Source organism: Leptonychotes weddellii, chromosome 11 (assembly GCF_054177405.1).
Source record: "Leptonychotes weddellii isolate Sample4059 chromosome 11, ASM5417740v2, whole genome shotgun sequence".
In the NCBI taxonomy this organism is placed as follows: Eukaryota; Metazoa; Chordata; class Mammalia; order Carnivora; family Phocidae; genus Leptonychotes; species Leptonychotes weddellii.
The window spans coordinates 73983409-73998313 of record NC_138379.1 but is presented as its reverse complement, the minus strand read 5'-3'; the positions used below and the strand labels follow the sequence as shown (position 1 = coordinate 73998313).

The 14905-nt window shown below is 50.5% G+C and overlaps 1 protein-coding gene across 5 annotated transcripts in view; it reads right to left on the bottom strand.

Annotated features, from left to right (window-relative positions):
- The window catches only part of LOC115937844 (uncharacterized), a 71279-nt gene that overhangs the window by 9362 nt on the left and 47012 nt on the right, over positions 1-14905 (bottom strand). The window contains exons 5-8 of one of the 5 annotated variants that reach the window (XR_014138850.1): positions 9601-9716; positions 7790-7928; positions 5115-5192; positions 1525-4911 (exon numbers count right to left, since the gene is read on the bottom strand). Coding sequence is in view for 1 of the 5 variants with exons in the window: in XM_081799110.1 (XP_081655236.1) it covers positions 7790-7928 (139 nt within the window). In the remaining 4 variants the exon portion in view is untranslated. The other 4 variants (XR_014138849.1, XR_014138851.1, XR_014138848.1 and 1 more) reach the window with 4 other exon arrangements.

Here is a 14905-nt window from a genome sequence, read left to right as displayed (position 1 = left end):
CGCAGGCACTCCGTGAGCTCACAGGCTGGCCGGCTTCAGCTTCGGCTGCTTTCTCTCGGCACCAAAGAAAGCAAGCAGGACCGAGAGTGACAAGAGAGCCAGAGACAAGTGCCAACTTCTGCTGCTAGGGGCTGGCTTTCTTGCTGTGTGTCCCTTGTTTACTCACCGGGCAGGGGCTGCCGAGCAGGTGCATGGGACCAAAGTGCACTGGCCGGTCAGTAGGACAACAGCCTGCTCGGGATTTTCTGGGCAAGACTCGGTTTCCAGTTGCTGATCCGAAGGTGTCTGGATGTCGAACCGAGCTGTGAGACAGCGCACCTTCTCGCAGCGAGGGAGCAAAGTCACCATGACCATGGACGGCACTAGATGGGGGTGGGGGGCGCCGCATCTCCCTTCGGGTCAGGCCTGCGCCCTGCTCACTGAGACCTTCCCCGACCACTCCGCCAAAGGCAGCACAGGGGCTTCACCCTAGTCCCCTCCACCCCAAGCTCTTGCTCTGAATAACAGCGACGATCCCCACCTGACACGTTGTTCATCCCCTCGGGTCTTCCCCGTCTCGCCCTCGAAACATAGTAAAGCCTCTGATAAGTACTGTTTAAATTAGCGAGCACTTGAAGGAACCTCTTATTTACCCCTTCTCAGGCTATGCTTCTCAAGGACACGGTCCGTGTCTAACAATTCTGCACTTCTTTAGTGCCTTGGGAGGAGGAGGTGCTCTCATAAACCTACGCTGACCGGTTCTAGTGGATTCTATCTCTGGAAGAAAGGAGGGAAGACAAGAGGGTGGGAGGCCCCACAAGGGGCTCTGCTGAGCAGCACCCAGAGTGCGCACATTATCGGACCCTCCACCTCGGGGACTCACTCAGCGCCCCTCTGCCTGGGTCTCTCCTTGCTCCCCTCCCCTGCAGGCTTCCCTTTTCCTCCAATGCTCTGTTTACATAATTTTCCACCCTACACTCAGCGGGACCTGGTCACTCGGGGTCTCCAGGCATTACTATACCCAAATCAACCAGACCCACCTCTGCCTGACCCCAGTTGAAAGACACAAAATCCCCCAGTTTTACCTAGCACCCCAGAACCATGGCAGCTAACTTTCCCCGGGGATGAGTTTCTTTGGCCAGGAAAGCACAGTAAATTCAGGATGGGATAGGAAAGAAATCAGAGCAGGGAAGGGTGTAAGAGTCCCCCTTACCTTACTCTTTTGGGGGGAATGCCTGCTCATTGCAGATGATTTACCACAACCTGCTGTGCTTAGCAACCACCCTGAGGATGGCAGTTAGCACTTCCATTTTCACCTCACTCACAGATGAGGGAGATGCAGAAAAGTCAGGAGCTCACAGGGAGCATCGGGGAGAACCAAACTCGGGGTCCTGGTCCTCGGGCCCTGCATGCACACACCGAGTACCCGCACAGGCACTAAGGGGCAGTACAAAAGAGCCCAGGCTTTGGGGTCAGAGAGGCCTGAACATGAACGATACCATTTTGCCAGCAGTGTGACCTTGCAAAAACAATTTTTTTAAAGATTTTTTTTTTTATTTATTTGATAGAGAGAGAGAGAGCACACAAGCAGGGGGAGGGCAGAGGGAGAGGGAGAAGCAGACTCCCCACTGAGCAAGGAGCCCAATGTAGGGCTCGATCCCAGGACCCTGGGATCATGACCTGAGCCGAAGGCAGACACTTAACAGACTGAGCCATACAGGCGCCCCCCAAAAGCAATTTGAACTCACGGAGCCTCGGTCTATGTGACGTGAAAATGAGAAAATCACATGTACGTCACAGGGTGGTGTGCTATTTAAGTGAGGGAGCCGACATAAGGTGCCCGGTTGGCGTCCAGGCATCGCAGATATTTGATAAGACCAAAATTAGCATGCGACCCTTTTGGTTTGGGTAGAACGCCAGGTACCATACAAGGCCCGGCAGAGATTTCAAAGATATTATCCGATCTTTAAAAAGAGGAGAAAGAGATGAAGAGGGGAGGGAAGACAAGGGAGAAGGACAAAAAGGAAAAGGAGACTTAAGAGTGGTTAGCAGTGTATTTGAGCGGAAGGAATAATGACGGTAATCGTAAGCTCGCAGCTCTTTGGACGGCGGAAGGGGGCCGGGTGAGTGAGGGGAGATTCTCTTCGTATAGGATGGCCTCACAAGGTCAGAATGGACAAGAAAGAATCCAACAAGGAGCAGAAAGGCATTCCAGGCAGACGGGATCACACATGCCAAAGAACCAAGGTAAAAGGCCTCCCTCCCCTCCTGGTGGCCTGCCCCATGGAGTACCCAGGGGAAGTAATGAGAAATGAGACCAAAGAGGCAGGCCAGGCCAGACAGTGAAGGACTCAGTTTGCCTGACTGAGTAGTGGGACTTTATCGGAGTCCTCCGGGGTGTCCGTTGGCGGGTGGGGGAGACGTGACCGGATTTGCTTCAGAAAGATGACTCAGGTGGTTGTGTGTGTGTCGCGGGGCAGGGTGGGGGGGGGTGGTGGGTGTCACAGCTGAGGGGAAGCTGGACCAGGGAGTGCAGCCACACTACATAGGAAAGCATACAGGTAGATGGCCCCCCAGGGCAAAGGAGTAGAATCTCCAAAGCCAAAGGTGAGTTCCAGAGTTGTTAAAATCTAAAATATGAGTTGGATCGCCCAGCATGCTCTTTTTCTCCTGCTCTGTGTGAAAGTCACTGTGAACCCTATCTCTGCTTCCCAGCTGCTTTGTAATCCCAGAGATAAAGGTGAGTAATCCAAAGGAAAGGGCCCCCAAAACCAAAGGGAATATTTATTTTAAGGAGATTGACGTCTGTAGGAAGGGGAAAAAAAACCTGCCAAGGCCTGAGTGGAGAAAGCTGACATTCACAGATCCCTGCCATTGTATAAAGAGAAAAATTCCTCAAGATTGTGTTTGTCCAAGAAATCAGACAGTTTACGGTCCCTGAGTCAAAACACTCAAGGATTGGAAGCCAGAGTTTCCTGGGCTGAACCCAGTTACTAAATAAAATGAAAAGGAAAGAGCAATTAGATGCCATGAATTGTTGTCAGGCGGGCAGGGTTGGTTGCCAAGGCTGTACTCCAGCAGATGCCACAGAAAAAAGCCAGGAACAAGGCACTCGGGTTTGCCAGCCCCCCTCCCCACCCCCCTCTGCAGTCCACCTCCCCAGCCCAACTGGTGCTGCTAGTGCTGCTGGTGGGCCACAGGGAGACCCTCTGGGATCTGGAGGTGCCCTGGGACCCAGTGGAGGCTGTGAACCTGGCCACGTCCTCAAGGCCAGCCCACGCAGCACCGGGCCCATCCCAGAAATCAAAGAAATTTCCACTCTTCTTGCTATTTGAGTAACAGTCTTTGCTAGTGTCCTGCAGAGAATGACCACCAGAAGGAGTCTGCCTGTCCTCCTTCATCCTGATGGAAGATGCTATGAGGAGTGGGGGTGGGGGGCTTTATCACCTCCAGGGGAAGGAGATTAACAGGGAAAGCCACCCACAAGGGAACAGTGAAAAGGAAAGGTGGGGGAAAGAGAGAGAAGAATGAAGGGGAGGCTGCCCCAGAACATTCTGGAACCTACTCACTTCCTCCTGCACCCCCCAGGGAGCCCAGGAGCCACCACCACTTACATGCAGGCTGTAAGTAGAGAGCTCTCTGTTGGCAACAGAGCTCTTATCAGGACCACCCTGGCTGAACACTCAAGGAAGAAATAGGGACAGTGATGAGGAAAGAGTGTGCTTGACATTGTAATGCCTCATCTGGGCTCCAAGTCACTGAAAGAGACCTGTTTGTAGTAAGTTAGAATCCAGCTGCCTCCTGCCTGGGGAAAAAAATACACCAGGCCACTTCTAGCCAGGCTGTGTGTGTTTGGGGTTGCCCAGTGACCCTGGACATTGCTCAGCTGCCTCACGCATGACCACACCTCCATGGCCCGCAGAGGGGTGCGCTTTTCGAAGTGGCATTGCCCGTGGAGTGGGGTTTGCTGCCCTCGGATCCTCCAGGATGCAAGTCCTAGGGATTGCATTTGATGAGAGATCCTTCGGCTCGGCATTCAAAGTAAGGACAAATTCAGAGGGAGGTGTGAAAGCTCTTAAAGGTGAAGAGCAGAAAACATTTCGTAAACACATGAAAGAGGAAAAGCCCCAGCCAACGTCTGTAAACTATTAACTATATCTTGGTTTATTTCAAAAAAGTAGATGGACTCCGCTTGCTTTTTTTTTTAATAAATTAAAGGCTGAGATTTTTTCTTTCCTCTTTAAAGTTCTTTTTAAGGAAACTCCATTTTTCCTTCTGAGAACAGGCCTAGGTGTTTTCTGGAGTCGAAGCTGATCCTGTCAGCATCATCCCGAGGTGCGGCGGGGATCAGCCACACCACGTGGTTGAAATGGCCCGAATGTTCCAGCACAGATGCCATCAGGGTGTGTGGAAGGCAGATAATTCATACTCATTTCAGGGCTCCACCTTACTCTGTGGAGATCTGCTTTCTTGGGTAGACGTGGAGGGTGGGACCCGTGTTTTGAAACAAGCAGCAACACCCTGTATCTGAACACACTTCATTTTTTCAAGGGCGGTGTCAGAACCCTCCACGCAGGACTGGGGGCAGGGAACCCCACAAGGCAACACCTCATCCCTTCTTTTTTTTTTTGCTGACCCTCCTGCTTCTGCTCCCACTCCTTGTTTTTTTTCAGCCAAAAAAAAGGAGCTGTCAGCTAGATCACAGACATTCGAGACTAAATTAGCCATCCCTTATGGAGGTGTTTGCATTTTCCACAGCAGAAGAATTCTCTGGACCAGAGCTGCAGGAGAGGATGGTGGACGTAGAGCCAGGAAGGCCAAGACCAGAATAGGGGGAGGCCGGGGTTGGGGGTGGGGGTGTCTGGCGAGGCTTTCCCAGTATACCTCCGATGCTACCAGATTGGCCCTGATCGTCAGGCCGGAAGTGAAGACCTTTTGGATAAAGATGACCTTTAGAGAGTGAGTTGGGGGGGGTGGGGGAGAGACAGAGCAAAATGTGATCTTATCACCCTCCCCTGGGAAGTCCTGCAGACAGGGTGGGGAGACGGCCAACGAAGCTGAGTGGATTTGATCTTCAGCCCGGTGCTACTCAGCAAGAGCTGAGGATCTGGTTGTTGAAAGACCCCTGGACTTACTTCAAAAGACCTGGAACCTCCTCAAAGTCCCGCTAGTAGCAGGGGACAGACATTTCAGCCACTGTCCCCCTCTGTACCCTGTAAAACACAAGCGATTGTGGGTAACGAAATGGGCTGATACCCTTGAAGATGCTCCATTTAGAGATGGTTTTGCCCAGTGACCTCCAGAAGCAGCGGGACTGGCCGTGTTTTCTCTGAGCAAAGTAGCTCTCTTCCACACTTGGCTGATGCCTGCCAGAAAGAGCCAGCACCCCAGTGCACACCGTTTCTGGGATAGAAGGGCAATCACGGGGCCTTGGACAATTCTCCAGGAGCCCAGAGCGTGAGCACAGGGAGGCTGACCGCAGACGTGGGCCACGGGGTCAGGCCAGGGAGCAGGGAAGTGGACGTGGCAAGGCCCCAGGTGGGCACGGCCCGCGTTCCGCACGTCGGGCACTGGGTCTCTCCTGTTGCGAGCTTTCAGGGAAGCCACCCAGTTTGGAAATTCAGATCTGGCAAATAAGCAAAGGGAACATTGGTCCCAATAATTTTCCAGGGCATCCATTCTCTCTGACGTGTTAGATTCCCGTTAGCATTAACCAGAGGCAAACATTTGTTTTATTCTGTCGATGGGCCGTTGGGCTATAAAACACCTTTCCTGACAAGGTTAAGGCCACGGAGTCTGACATTGATACTATCTTGAGTTGTGTGAATGTGTGTGTGTGCCCATGTGTGTATGTGTGTGTGTGTTTTAAGGTAGCTTTATAGTTTTCTGTTTAAAGTATACGGGGCAAAAAAAAGAAACAACACACATCGCAATAAACTTGACTTCTGAAAAGTCCTCTCATTCTTGTAGGGAGCAATTTTGTTTTTTAAGAGCTGTTTCTTCATAAAGACAAAAGTCTTAGCAGTTTGGATTTCAGCTTTTGAGTTTTTCTTTTCTTTCTGTGGTATGTAATTTCAAATTGCGCTGAGGTTCCAGCTGTCTGGAACTTGGTGAATACAGCTCAATGGCGCCCCCTGAAGGCCAATGGGGAGGGGTGCAGTGAAAGAGGAGGAGGTGAGGAACCCGGAGCCCTGTCCCATCCACCCAGAAAAGTCAGTATCTAGGTAGGCCCAAAGGCAGAGTCAACAAAACCAAGTAGATGCAACTGTTTACGTACGTGCCCACCTAGATGAAAAGAGATTGGGCTTTGGCATAAAACAGGCCTTGGATTGACTTCCAGTTAAGATGAGTTATTGGATCCCCCGACTCAGTTTCCCTTTCTGTATAATATGGAATGCAAAGCAATATTTTTTTAGGTGCTTACCGAGTGGTAGGCTCCGAGTGTGCTCACAAAAACCCTATGGCTTACATGCTGTTATCTGTGTTATACAAAGGAGGAAACTGAGGCCCAGAGTGAGTTACAAACTTTCACCCCTGGTACTTGGCAGAACCAGGTTTGCAGCCTCTTGGTGTAACTGGGAGCCCGGACTCATCACGCATCGCAGAGCCACCCATGCCTCCCCAGCTGGGCCCCCAGAGGACTGAGAAGAAAATGGCCGCTGTTGAACTCTGAGCCTTGCACAACATAAACGCCCAAGAAATAGTAGCTATAATCAAGTTCTCCTTCTTGGAGCCACTTCCATATGCATGACCGGAGGCAAAACACGGTGACTTCTCTGTGCCTCAGTTTTCCCATATGGAGAATAGGTCTGTGGAAATGTCCTCCAGGCACTATTTAGGTATTCAATGCTAACCTGAGTCTCAGAGAATCTACCAGATAAATCACTCACTTCACCCCTCAGGACATTTCCTCATCCATGAATAGAAGTGGTTGGTGATCCTTAAGAACACCAGTAGGGTCACTGAACACTATTCTGGTTCAAAGACAGTGAGGTCATTTCTGTGAACCACTGAGAGAGACAAAGAGTATTAAGGACTGGAGGCATGAGAGCCAAGATCCATGGGCTCCCCCTCAGTGCTGCCCTTGTTGAGGGAACGTTCTGGAGCCCTCTTAACAGAAAGGCTGGGTGAGTCTACAATGTGATCAGCAAACAGGCTTGGAAGCTAAGAGGTGTTCCGAAGGCTTTCTAGTGTTCTGACCCACCCTTTGGGCTCACTTGTCCATCCAGTGACACAGCGCGTCTAATCTCTACCTCACTCAATTAGAAATAGCGAAAGAAGGAAGAATGAATGTAGGATACAGTGGGGTCTCTAATTAGCTGGGCTGGGCTCTACTTCCCACCGTTAGGTGGGAGAGAATCCAAAATGATTTAGCACCTCACAGTAAAAATTATCATACATGCAGGGAATCGGTTAAAAGAGACGACTAAGAGGATGCTTGCTGCATTTTAAAACTCAATTAGATCTTGGGTGACTGCTTTTTTCACTCGGCGTAACATCCTCCAGATTCATCCATACTGTCACATATGGAAGAATTTCCTTCTTTTTGGAGGCTGAGTAATATTCCAGTGTATGTGTTTGTGTGTGTGTGTGTGTGTGTGTGTGTGTGTGCGCGACACCTATCTTTGCCCACTCATCTGTCAATGGACATTTAGATTGTTTCCAGATCTTGGCTACTGTGACCAGTGCTGCCGTGAACATGGGAGTGCAGATATCTCTTTAAGATCCTGATATCAATTCTTTTGAATAAAGGCCCAGAAGTGGGATTGCTGGCTCATCGGGTAGCTCTATTTTTTATTTTTTGAGGTACCTCCATGCTGTCGTCCGCAGCTGCGCCATTTTGCATTTCCACCAACAATGTGCAAAGGTTCCAATTTCTCCACATCCTCGCCATTGCTTGCTGCCTTTCTTTTCTCACAACAGCCAGACAGACAGATGTGAGGTGATATCTCATGGTGGGGAAACAGGAAAATGAGTTGTCACATTAATAGGTAAAGAAACCAGTAAGTAAGTATTGGGGCAATAGGCATACCACATCAGAAAATAAGTGATGCATACATCAAATAATACGGTTAACTCTTACTTTAAATTCTTGGCCTTCTTATTGTTATTAACTTGTGACAACAGAAAAATTCAGTTCAGGGAGGACTTCCCAATTATATCTGTTACACACACACACACACGTACAATGTTATTATACAAAGAAACTCCCTGTCTGCATTTCTAAAGAAAAGGACAGTTGACTCGAGGGGTAAGAGGCGAGAAGAGAGAAGCTGTCTTGAAACGTGCCTTCCAGAGGGAGGCCAAATATAGGGGCATTTCTTTGGAGAAGGGAGAAGGGGGTTGAGGTTCCTCCCGATATAGCAACTAACTAGCATGAGCCAGATTTTCAAGGAAGTCTGGCTTTTGTCCCTTACTAGAAGATGGCCCTCTCGGCAGCTTCCCTGGACTGCAGCATTGGGAACCTGTGCTCTGCGGCTAGAGAGACCCCTTCTGCTCAAATGCTGCTGGTGCAAGGCAACCAACCACAGAGACCTCACAGGAGATGTGGAGAAACAGGAGATGCCCAAACCTGCCTGGGGTCTGGGCCGCCCCGCGAGCCAGAGCACCCCGCTGCCCCTCACTGCGCACACCCTGGGCCCCCATGTCATCCAGCCAGCTCTTCCCAGCTCCCGTGACAGCTGGGGGCGGGGGGACAAAGGTGGGCACATTGCTGGCCCTTTCCATGAAACGCTCGGAGCCCGCCGCAGGAGAACGCGGGCACGTGTGACTATAATGTGGGTGGAGGGTCTTTAACGGAGGGCGTAGCAAGGGCAGTGATGATCCTTTTGGAGGAACACACAGAACCTTCTCAGAGGCCTGGTGGAGGGAGGCCTGGCACCGTGGGACCCCAGGGTTTTTTCCGGGGCTGGGGCTTGCAGTGGGAAGCCGAGAATGGGAAAAAGCCAAGGCTGGAAAGGCAGGATGAGGGGATGTGGAAGGGTCCTGTGGGCCCCACGGAGGGTTTGCAGTTTGTCCTGTAAGCAATGTGTGGCCTTGTAGGATTTTAGTGAATGCTCAAGATTTAGAAAAAGGAAACCCGGGAGTCCTCCAGGATGCACACCTGACCTGGGTTTGGAATGACACAGGGACAAAGTGACAAGACAGTGGCGTCCCAAGGAGCCAGAGACATCTTCCCTTACTTACCCTCCATTTTACTGCCTAAACATCATTTATCACCTCTTTCCTGAGGACAGTGTGATGCATTTATGACCAGAGGGGCTGGCTATGGAGGCCCATACCAATTCCTAATTTAAAGCACATAATCACAACAACAGAAAAGTGTCTATCCCTGCATGGGACTTCTGAGGCAACTGGAATCTAACTTAGAGTAAAGCAGGGGTAAAGAGATGAAAAAACAAATATAAGAAAGAAAGGCATTACTAAATTTACCTTTAGAGTGCATGAGTTTTTTAAGAAAGATAAATCACATCACCCTAGTCACTGGGTGGCCCTTGTGATGGAAGAGGTCAGTAATGACTCGTGTCCCAAATGGCCCAGACCTTTAGCATCTCTGCAATTTTTTTTTTTTAAATGCCCATAAAACAATGCTCCCGACAAGGCCCAAATAGAATAACTGACCAGAAATCAGAAGCCTGAATTCCTGCTCAAGCAGAGCCTGGACCTAGGTGGCTCTCCCGGACAGACATCTGGGGCCACCCTTGGTTCTGGGCTCCACCTCCTGCCATCTGCGAGTCCTGGGTACAGAGAAGATGTGAAAAGTCCATTTGGCAACAAGGAGTAAACGGAGGGATTGCTCTGTTGATCCAGAAAGCGGCATCGTTGTCCTAAAGCCCCTGGAGCTGCTGAACTGATCCCAAGCCCAGGGAATATTCCAAAGCCTGGGGCTTTGCCTGAAAGCCCCTCAAGCGTCTGCCCTCTCCACAAGGTCGGCACTGGAAAGCGATGGCCTCCCAAGCTCCTGTTACCAAGCAGGGGCTCCAAGTCGGGTAACGTGAGCCTTCCCCGGGGCCCCACCCCGTGGCTTTCTCATAACCCTGGCTGCCCGGGGCAGACAGACTCAAAAGCTGCTGACAGTCCTCTTTCTGGAAAAAAGCAGGAAATGGGGCTCCCCGAGATCCTGGAGGGGTCTCTCCTCAAAGGCCCTTGCAAGGCCAGGGGCATCCCCTTGTGAAGAAGGGCCATCTGATTAAAGCCACAGAGCCTGGGGGCTTCACGGTGACCCCCCAGGTATAAAGAAGTCCAGGCTCCTACCTCTCAAGGGCAGGGGCCTCCCTTGTTTGTCCCTAGGCTGCCCCTGCCTGGCACACTTCTGGGCATGCATTAGGTGCTCAATCATTGTTTACCGAGTGTACTGAGTTGATAGCAGAATTACAGCTTCTTCATCACCTCCATCCCCATCATCACTGTCACCACCCAAAAAAACAGCAGCAACAGCCGTCTGAGCACTTCGGGCGCCCCCACCCTACCGTCTCCAGCAACCCCATGAGGTGGACCCCGTTATCAGCCCATTTTCCAGATTAGGGCCGGGCGCTAGCAGAGCCGGGCTGCGCCCCCGGCCTGGCCGACCTGCAGCGCGTGCACAGGTCACTGCCTCTCAAAGGCACCCTTCTCCTTGCCCGGTCCCCAGCCCCAGGAATCCCCGAGACCGTGCCTCAATAATGGTCTCCTTCCCAGCCAAAGGGATGACAGCCAGGAGGGCACTTCCTCCCCATTTGCAAACCCAGGAAATATTGTTGGCATCTTCCTCTTCCCCCCCGTCTTCCATTCACGCAGCAAAGAATTTTGGGGTGCCTACAGTGTGGTCTGCTGAGCACCTGAGATAACTAGTGCCCATGACACATGTGGGTCTGTGTATGTGAGTGTCTGTGTGTGTTACTGAGGCCAGTGGGGAGTGAGGGCTGAAGACAGGGATGAGCAGGAGTTACAACAACCAGAAAACCCCTGTATCTATCTAGTCTCCTTGCCTCTAACGTCTGCTGCCCTCACAACCACCGACCGCCCACGCCCCAAAGCCTGCCTTCCTAGATGACATCCAGAGAGCTATCTCAGGTACCTGCTGTCAGCCCCTGCCCACTAGCATCGAGTTGTGGGAAAAGCATAGATATTAGAACAAATAAAACCTAAGTCTGAATTCCAGTTTCACCATTCCCTAATTGATGACCTTGCTGAACCTCAGTTCACAGCTGTAAAATAATTTCCCCTTAGGGGCTCTTGGATGAGCTGTACAGATGTGGAAAGGTAGAGAGAAGCACGGAAGTAGCTGGTAGACACATGGGAATGCTAATTCCTGATCGTGCCCCCCCACCCCCTTTATTTTCTATGAAACTGGAGTAAGAGCCACTGCAAAGACCAGAAAGTGAAATATTTGAAGGAAGCTTGAGGTGGGGGGGCGGGGAGAAGATTTGAGGTTTGAACCCCGAATGGGGGTCATGGAAGAAGGGGGTGATTAAAAGCAGGTAAAAGAGCTGATGGGAAGCTCTGAGTTCTAGCTGAGTTAGGAGACTGTGAAGTTTAGTTGTAAAATTACACTTAAAAACAAAAAGTAGTTAAAAAACGGCAGAGGATCATGAAAAGTCATACGGAGGACTCCTGCAGCTCCACTGGGGGTGGGGGTGGGGGACATGGGGGAGCAGGGACTTGATGGGACGAGAGAGAGAAAATGGGCAGTGGGTAGAGGGGCAGGAAGGGGTGCCCCTGCGATGGCCCAATGCCACAGGGATAAGCAGCATGGCCGAATGTAGCCGATCTCAAATACCTGAGCTTTGGTCCAAATGTGTTTGGAGCCAAAACTCACCTCAGATCTGAGACAGAACTAAACTTCACCTCGGGGAAGCAAGAGGGCTGTTCAGGCTGCCTGTCAGTCACTCAGGGAACATCCTCCCATTCCGCCGCGCATGCCCTATCTCCTAGAACCTGCTCCTGATGAGCTGTCTCCTTGTTGGGAGTCATGCTGAGGGACCAGGGAAGGGGCTAGGCAAGCCAGGGGCCCAGGGCATAAAGCACAAGGAATACTCGCTCTGGGTGATGTGCAAGTTCAGGTCATAGCTGCTCATTACCCTGCAAAAACGACTGTACTCAGCTCGGCTGAGCTCCAGGGTGCAAAAAGAATGAAACAAACACGCTGCCCAGTCTTGAACTTGAACTTGCAGACTAACACGGGCAGTATTTTAGAAACAGGCAAAAAAAAAAAAAAAACCTGCACAAACTCTTAAAAAATAAATTACTAAACAGAATCAGCATGATACAAACATGTCCTGCTTTTGCCAGGAGATGATTTAGGAATCCAGTACATTCACGTTGTTTTTGCTGTCTATAAATGATGGGGCTGTGAGAGCCTGAACCACCATCAGCCTGGGCTCCAGAATCTACTCCCAACACCACCAACAAGCATTTCCTGAACAGTTCTCATGAGCCAGGGGTTCTAATCCCAACCAGGGTCCTTCGTTTCTGGAAGTTTTCAGTTCTGCGAGTCCAGCCCGGGGCAACCCAGGAGCCGTCCGGTGCAGGACTCCCACCGCGGGAAGCAGCTACTGGCCGGTGGCTCCGAGAGCCCGCCCCCTGGTGGCCACACGCCCTGCCTGCACCGTGCGAGCCCGCCCCCCAAGCACGTGAGAAAGCTGTCATTCCGACAGACCGCGAAGCCCCACCTAAGCTGCTGCCCCTTCCTTTCCCTTTCTCCCCCCCTGTTTCCACGAATTAGAAGCCACTGAAATGTAAAAGTAAATAAATAACAAATCGTAGCAGGAACAACCGAAGAACCTGAGAGAGCTACTGAGTGTCCCCTTGGCCTTCCTGCCCATGGGAGCCGGCCACAGGCAGCTTGGGAATCTCACTCTTGAGGTGCCAAGAGTAACAGGAGCCGCCGACCAGAAATACGTATGCTTCTTCCCCTCCCTTTCCCGCTGGATTATTTTCCCATTACCTCCAGCTTGAGGGCCCACAGGAAGCAGGCAAACTCTCCTGGCAAACTCTGGAGAATGACAAGCTTGGGCCATATTTCCACACGCTTCAAGTGGGCCCACGGAAGACCCTCCTGGTTCTCTCATAAAAAAAAAAAATGGTGTCTTAAGGAAAATGGAACAGGTAAGGACAGACCCCGCAGATGAATCTCTGTGCCCTATGCAGCTCTGGCCCCTGGCAGAATCTTCCAGCTTCCTTTTCATTGCTCTCCTACAAAAGGATGGATCCCAGGGAGGCTAAGATTGGTACAGGCAGTCAATGAGAAAGGAGGCTCTGCAAATTATATTTCATTCCATCATTGTCAAAGCCAAACAGGAAAATCCAAGAAAAAATAAAACCTGAGTTATTGGATTTGGATTTTAATGATCATGTTGACTATGTGTTTCTTATTTGTCATATCTTCACTCTGTTGGATGGCTATTTTCATATAGCCACAGGCTGGAATGACAGGTAATCAGCAGAGGGAGGAAAAAAGAAAGGGGGGAGGGAGGAAGGAGGAAGGAAGAAAAGGGAAGGAGGGAGGGAAGGAAGGAAGTAAGGAAGGGAGGGAGGGAAGGGAAGGAACTGGGCTGACTCCATTTTCAGATGCTTAAAGCCCATGTCAACAGAGACTCTTTACTGTGGCATATACCTGTGTCCTTCAGGTAATATCCCCCATTCTCCAGGTTCCTTAGTTCCTAAAGTCACATGTTTGGGGTCTCATGCCTGTAGGACCCTTGGGGGGAGCAGGGGGAGCAGAGAGGCTAATGCATACTGTGGTATCAATGAGTAATATTTACCTCCTCTCATTTAACATTTGGAATTCCAGCAGCCTTTATTGCCCTGACCTCAGTGAGTGAGGGTTATGAAATGCTGATCCCTCTCCCAGGGGGGATGTATTTGTAGGGCAGGAGGGAGAGTTGGGAGCTCTTTAATTACCTACAGATTTTATACTGCTTGTATGACTGGGCCAACATAACTGCTTTACCCAGAGCCGAAGGAGGCCCATGAGGGTCCTAGCCAAAGGCAGGCTCTGGAGCTCACGGTCTCTGAAATCATCATTTGGAATTTACAGAGGAAGTCCGAGGATTTGGGACAAGTGGGGAATGGAGCAGAGATAAGAGAAAAGAAGGAAACCAGCAAGAAGGGGAAAAAAGAACTCCTTTGGGAAGCATCCAATGCGATTTGACTCTCCTGTTGCACACACTGCATCCCTGAGCCGGAAGTCTCTACAGGATGTGTTGGTCCTGATGGAAACAGGAAACTTGTGAAGAAGTATCTAGAAGAGGAAGAAATGTTTCAAAAGATAAATCAACACTCTGTAAACCCGGTAATGGTGCTTGTTTGGACACAAGCTAAGACAAACAAGACACCAAATGATCCTGAAAACACAGAGCTTAGCAGACCGCGAACAGGGACCCCAAGGCTGTGGGCTGTTGCCACCGGTCAGGCATGCTGACCCCCAAACCCGCAATTGCTTTCCCTTAAATACCTAGCATTTCAAGCAAACAAAATCTAATGCCGTTATAACCTTAATGGACCTCCATTCCTCCCTTCTTTTATAAGCATAAAGAGTTTCTATCAGTTTCGACTCCACTTTTTTAGGAAATAATTTCTGACTGCCCAAGACCAGGGAAGGGATCCCCTCCCGCGTGCTCCTGGTTTCCAGGACCCTGTTATAAAATAATCTGTTCTGTAATCGCCTGATGACTTATCTGAATCCCTTACTCTATAAACCCAAATAAGGCAGAGCCTAGGTCCTGTGTGCTCTGATATCCACAGCTAAGCACAAGGCCTGGCACACGTCAGGCCCGCATGGGCCCTCTGTACCCCGGCACAGGACACATATTCAATTAATATGTGTTGAATTGAATCACATATTAGCCCTCCTTAATAATAACAGCAAATGTTTAGCCAGCTCCTGCTTATCTGCGTACTTTGAACATATTAACTCATTTCATTTTTACCAGAACACTCTGAGGTA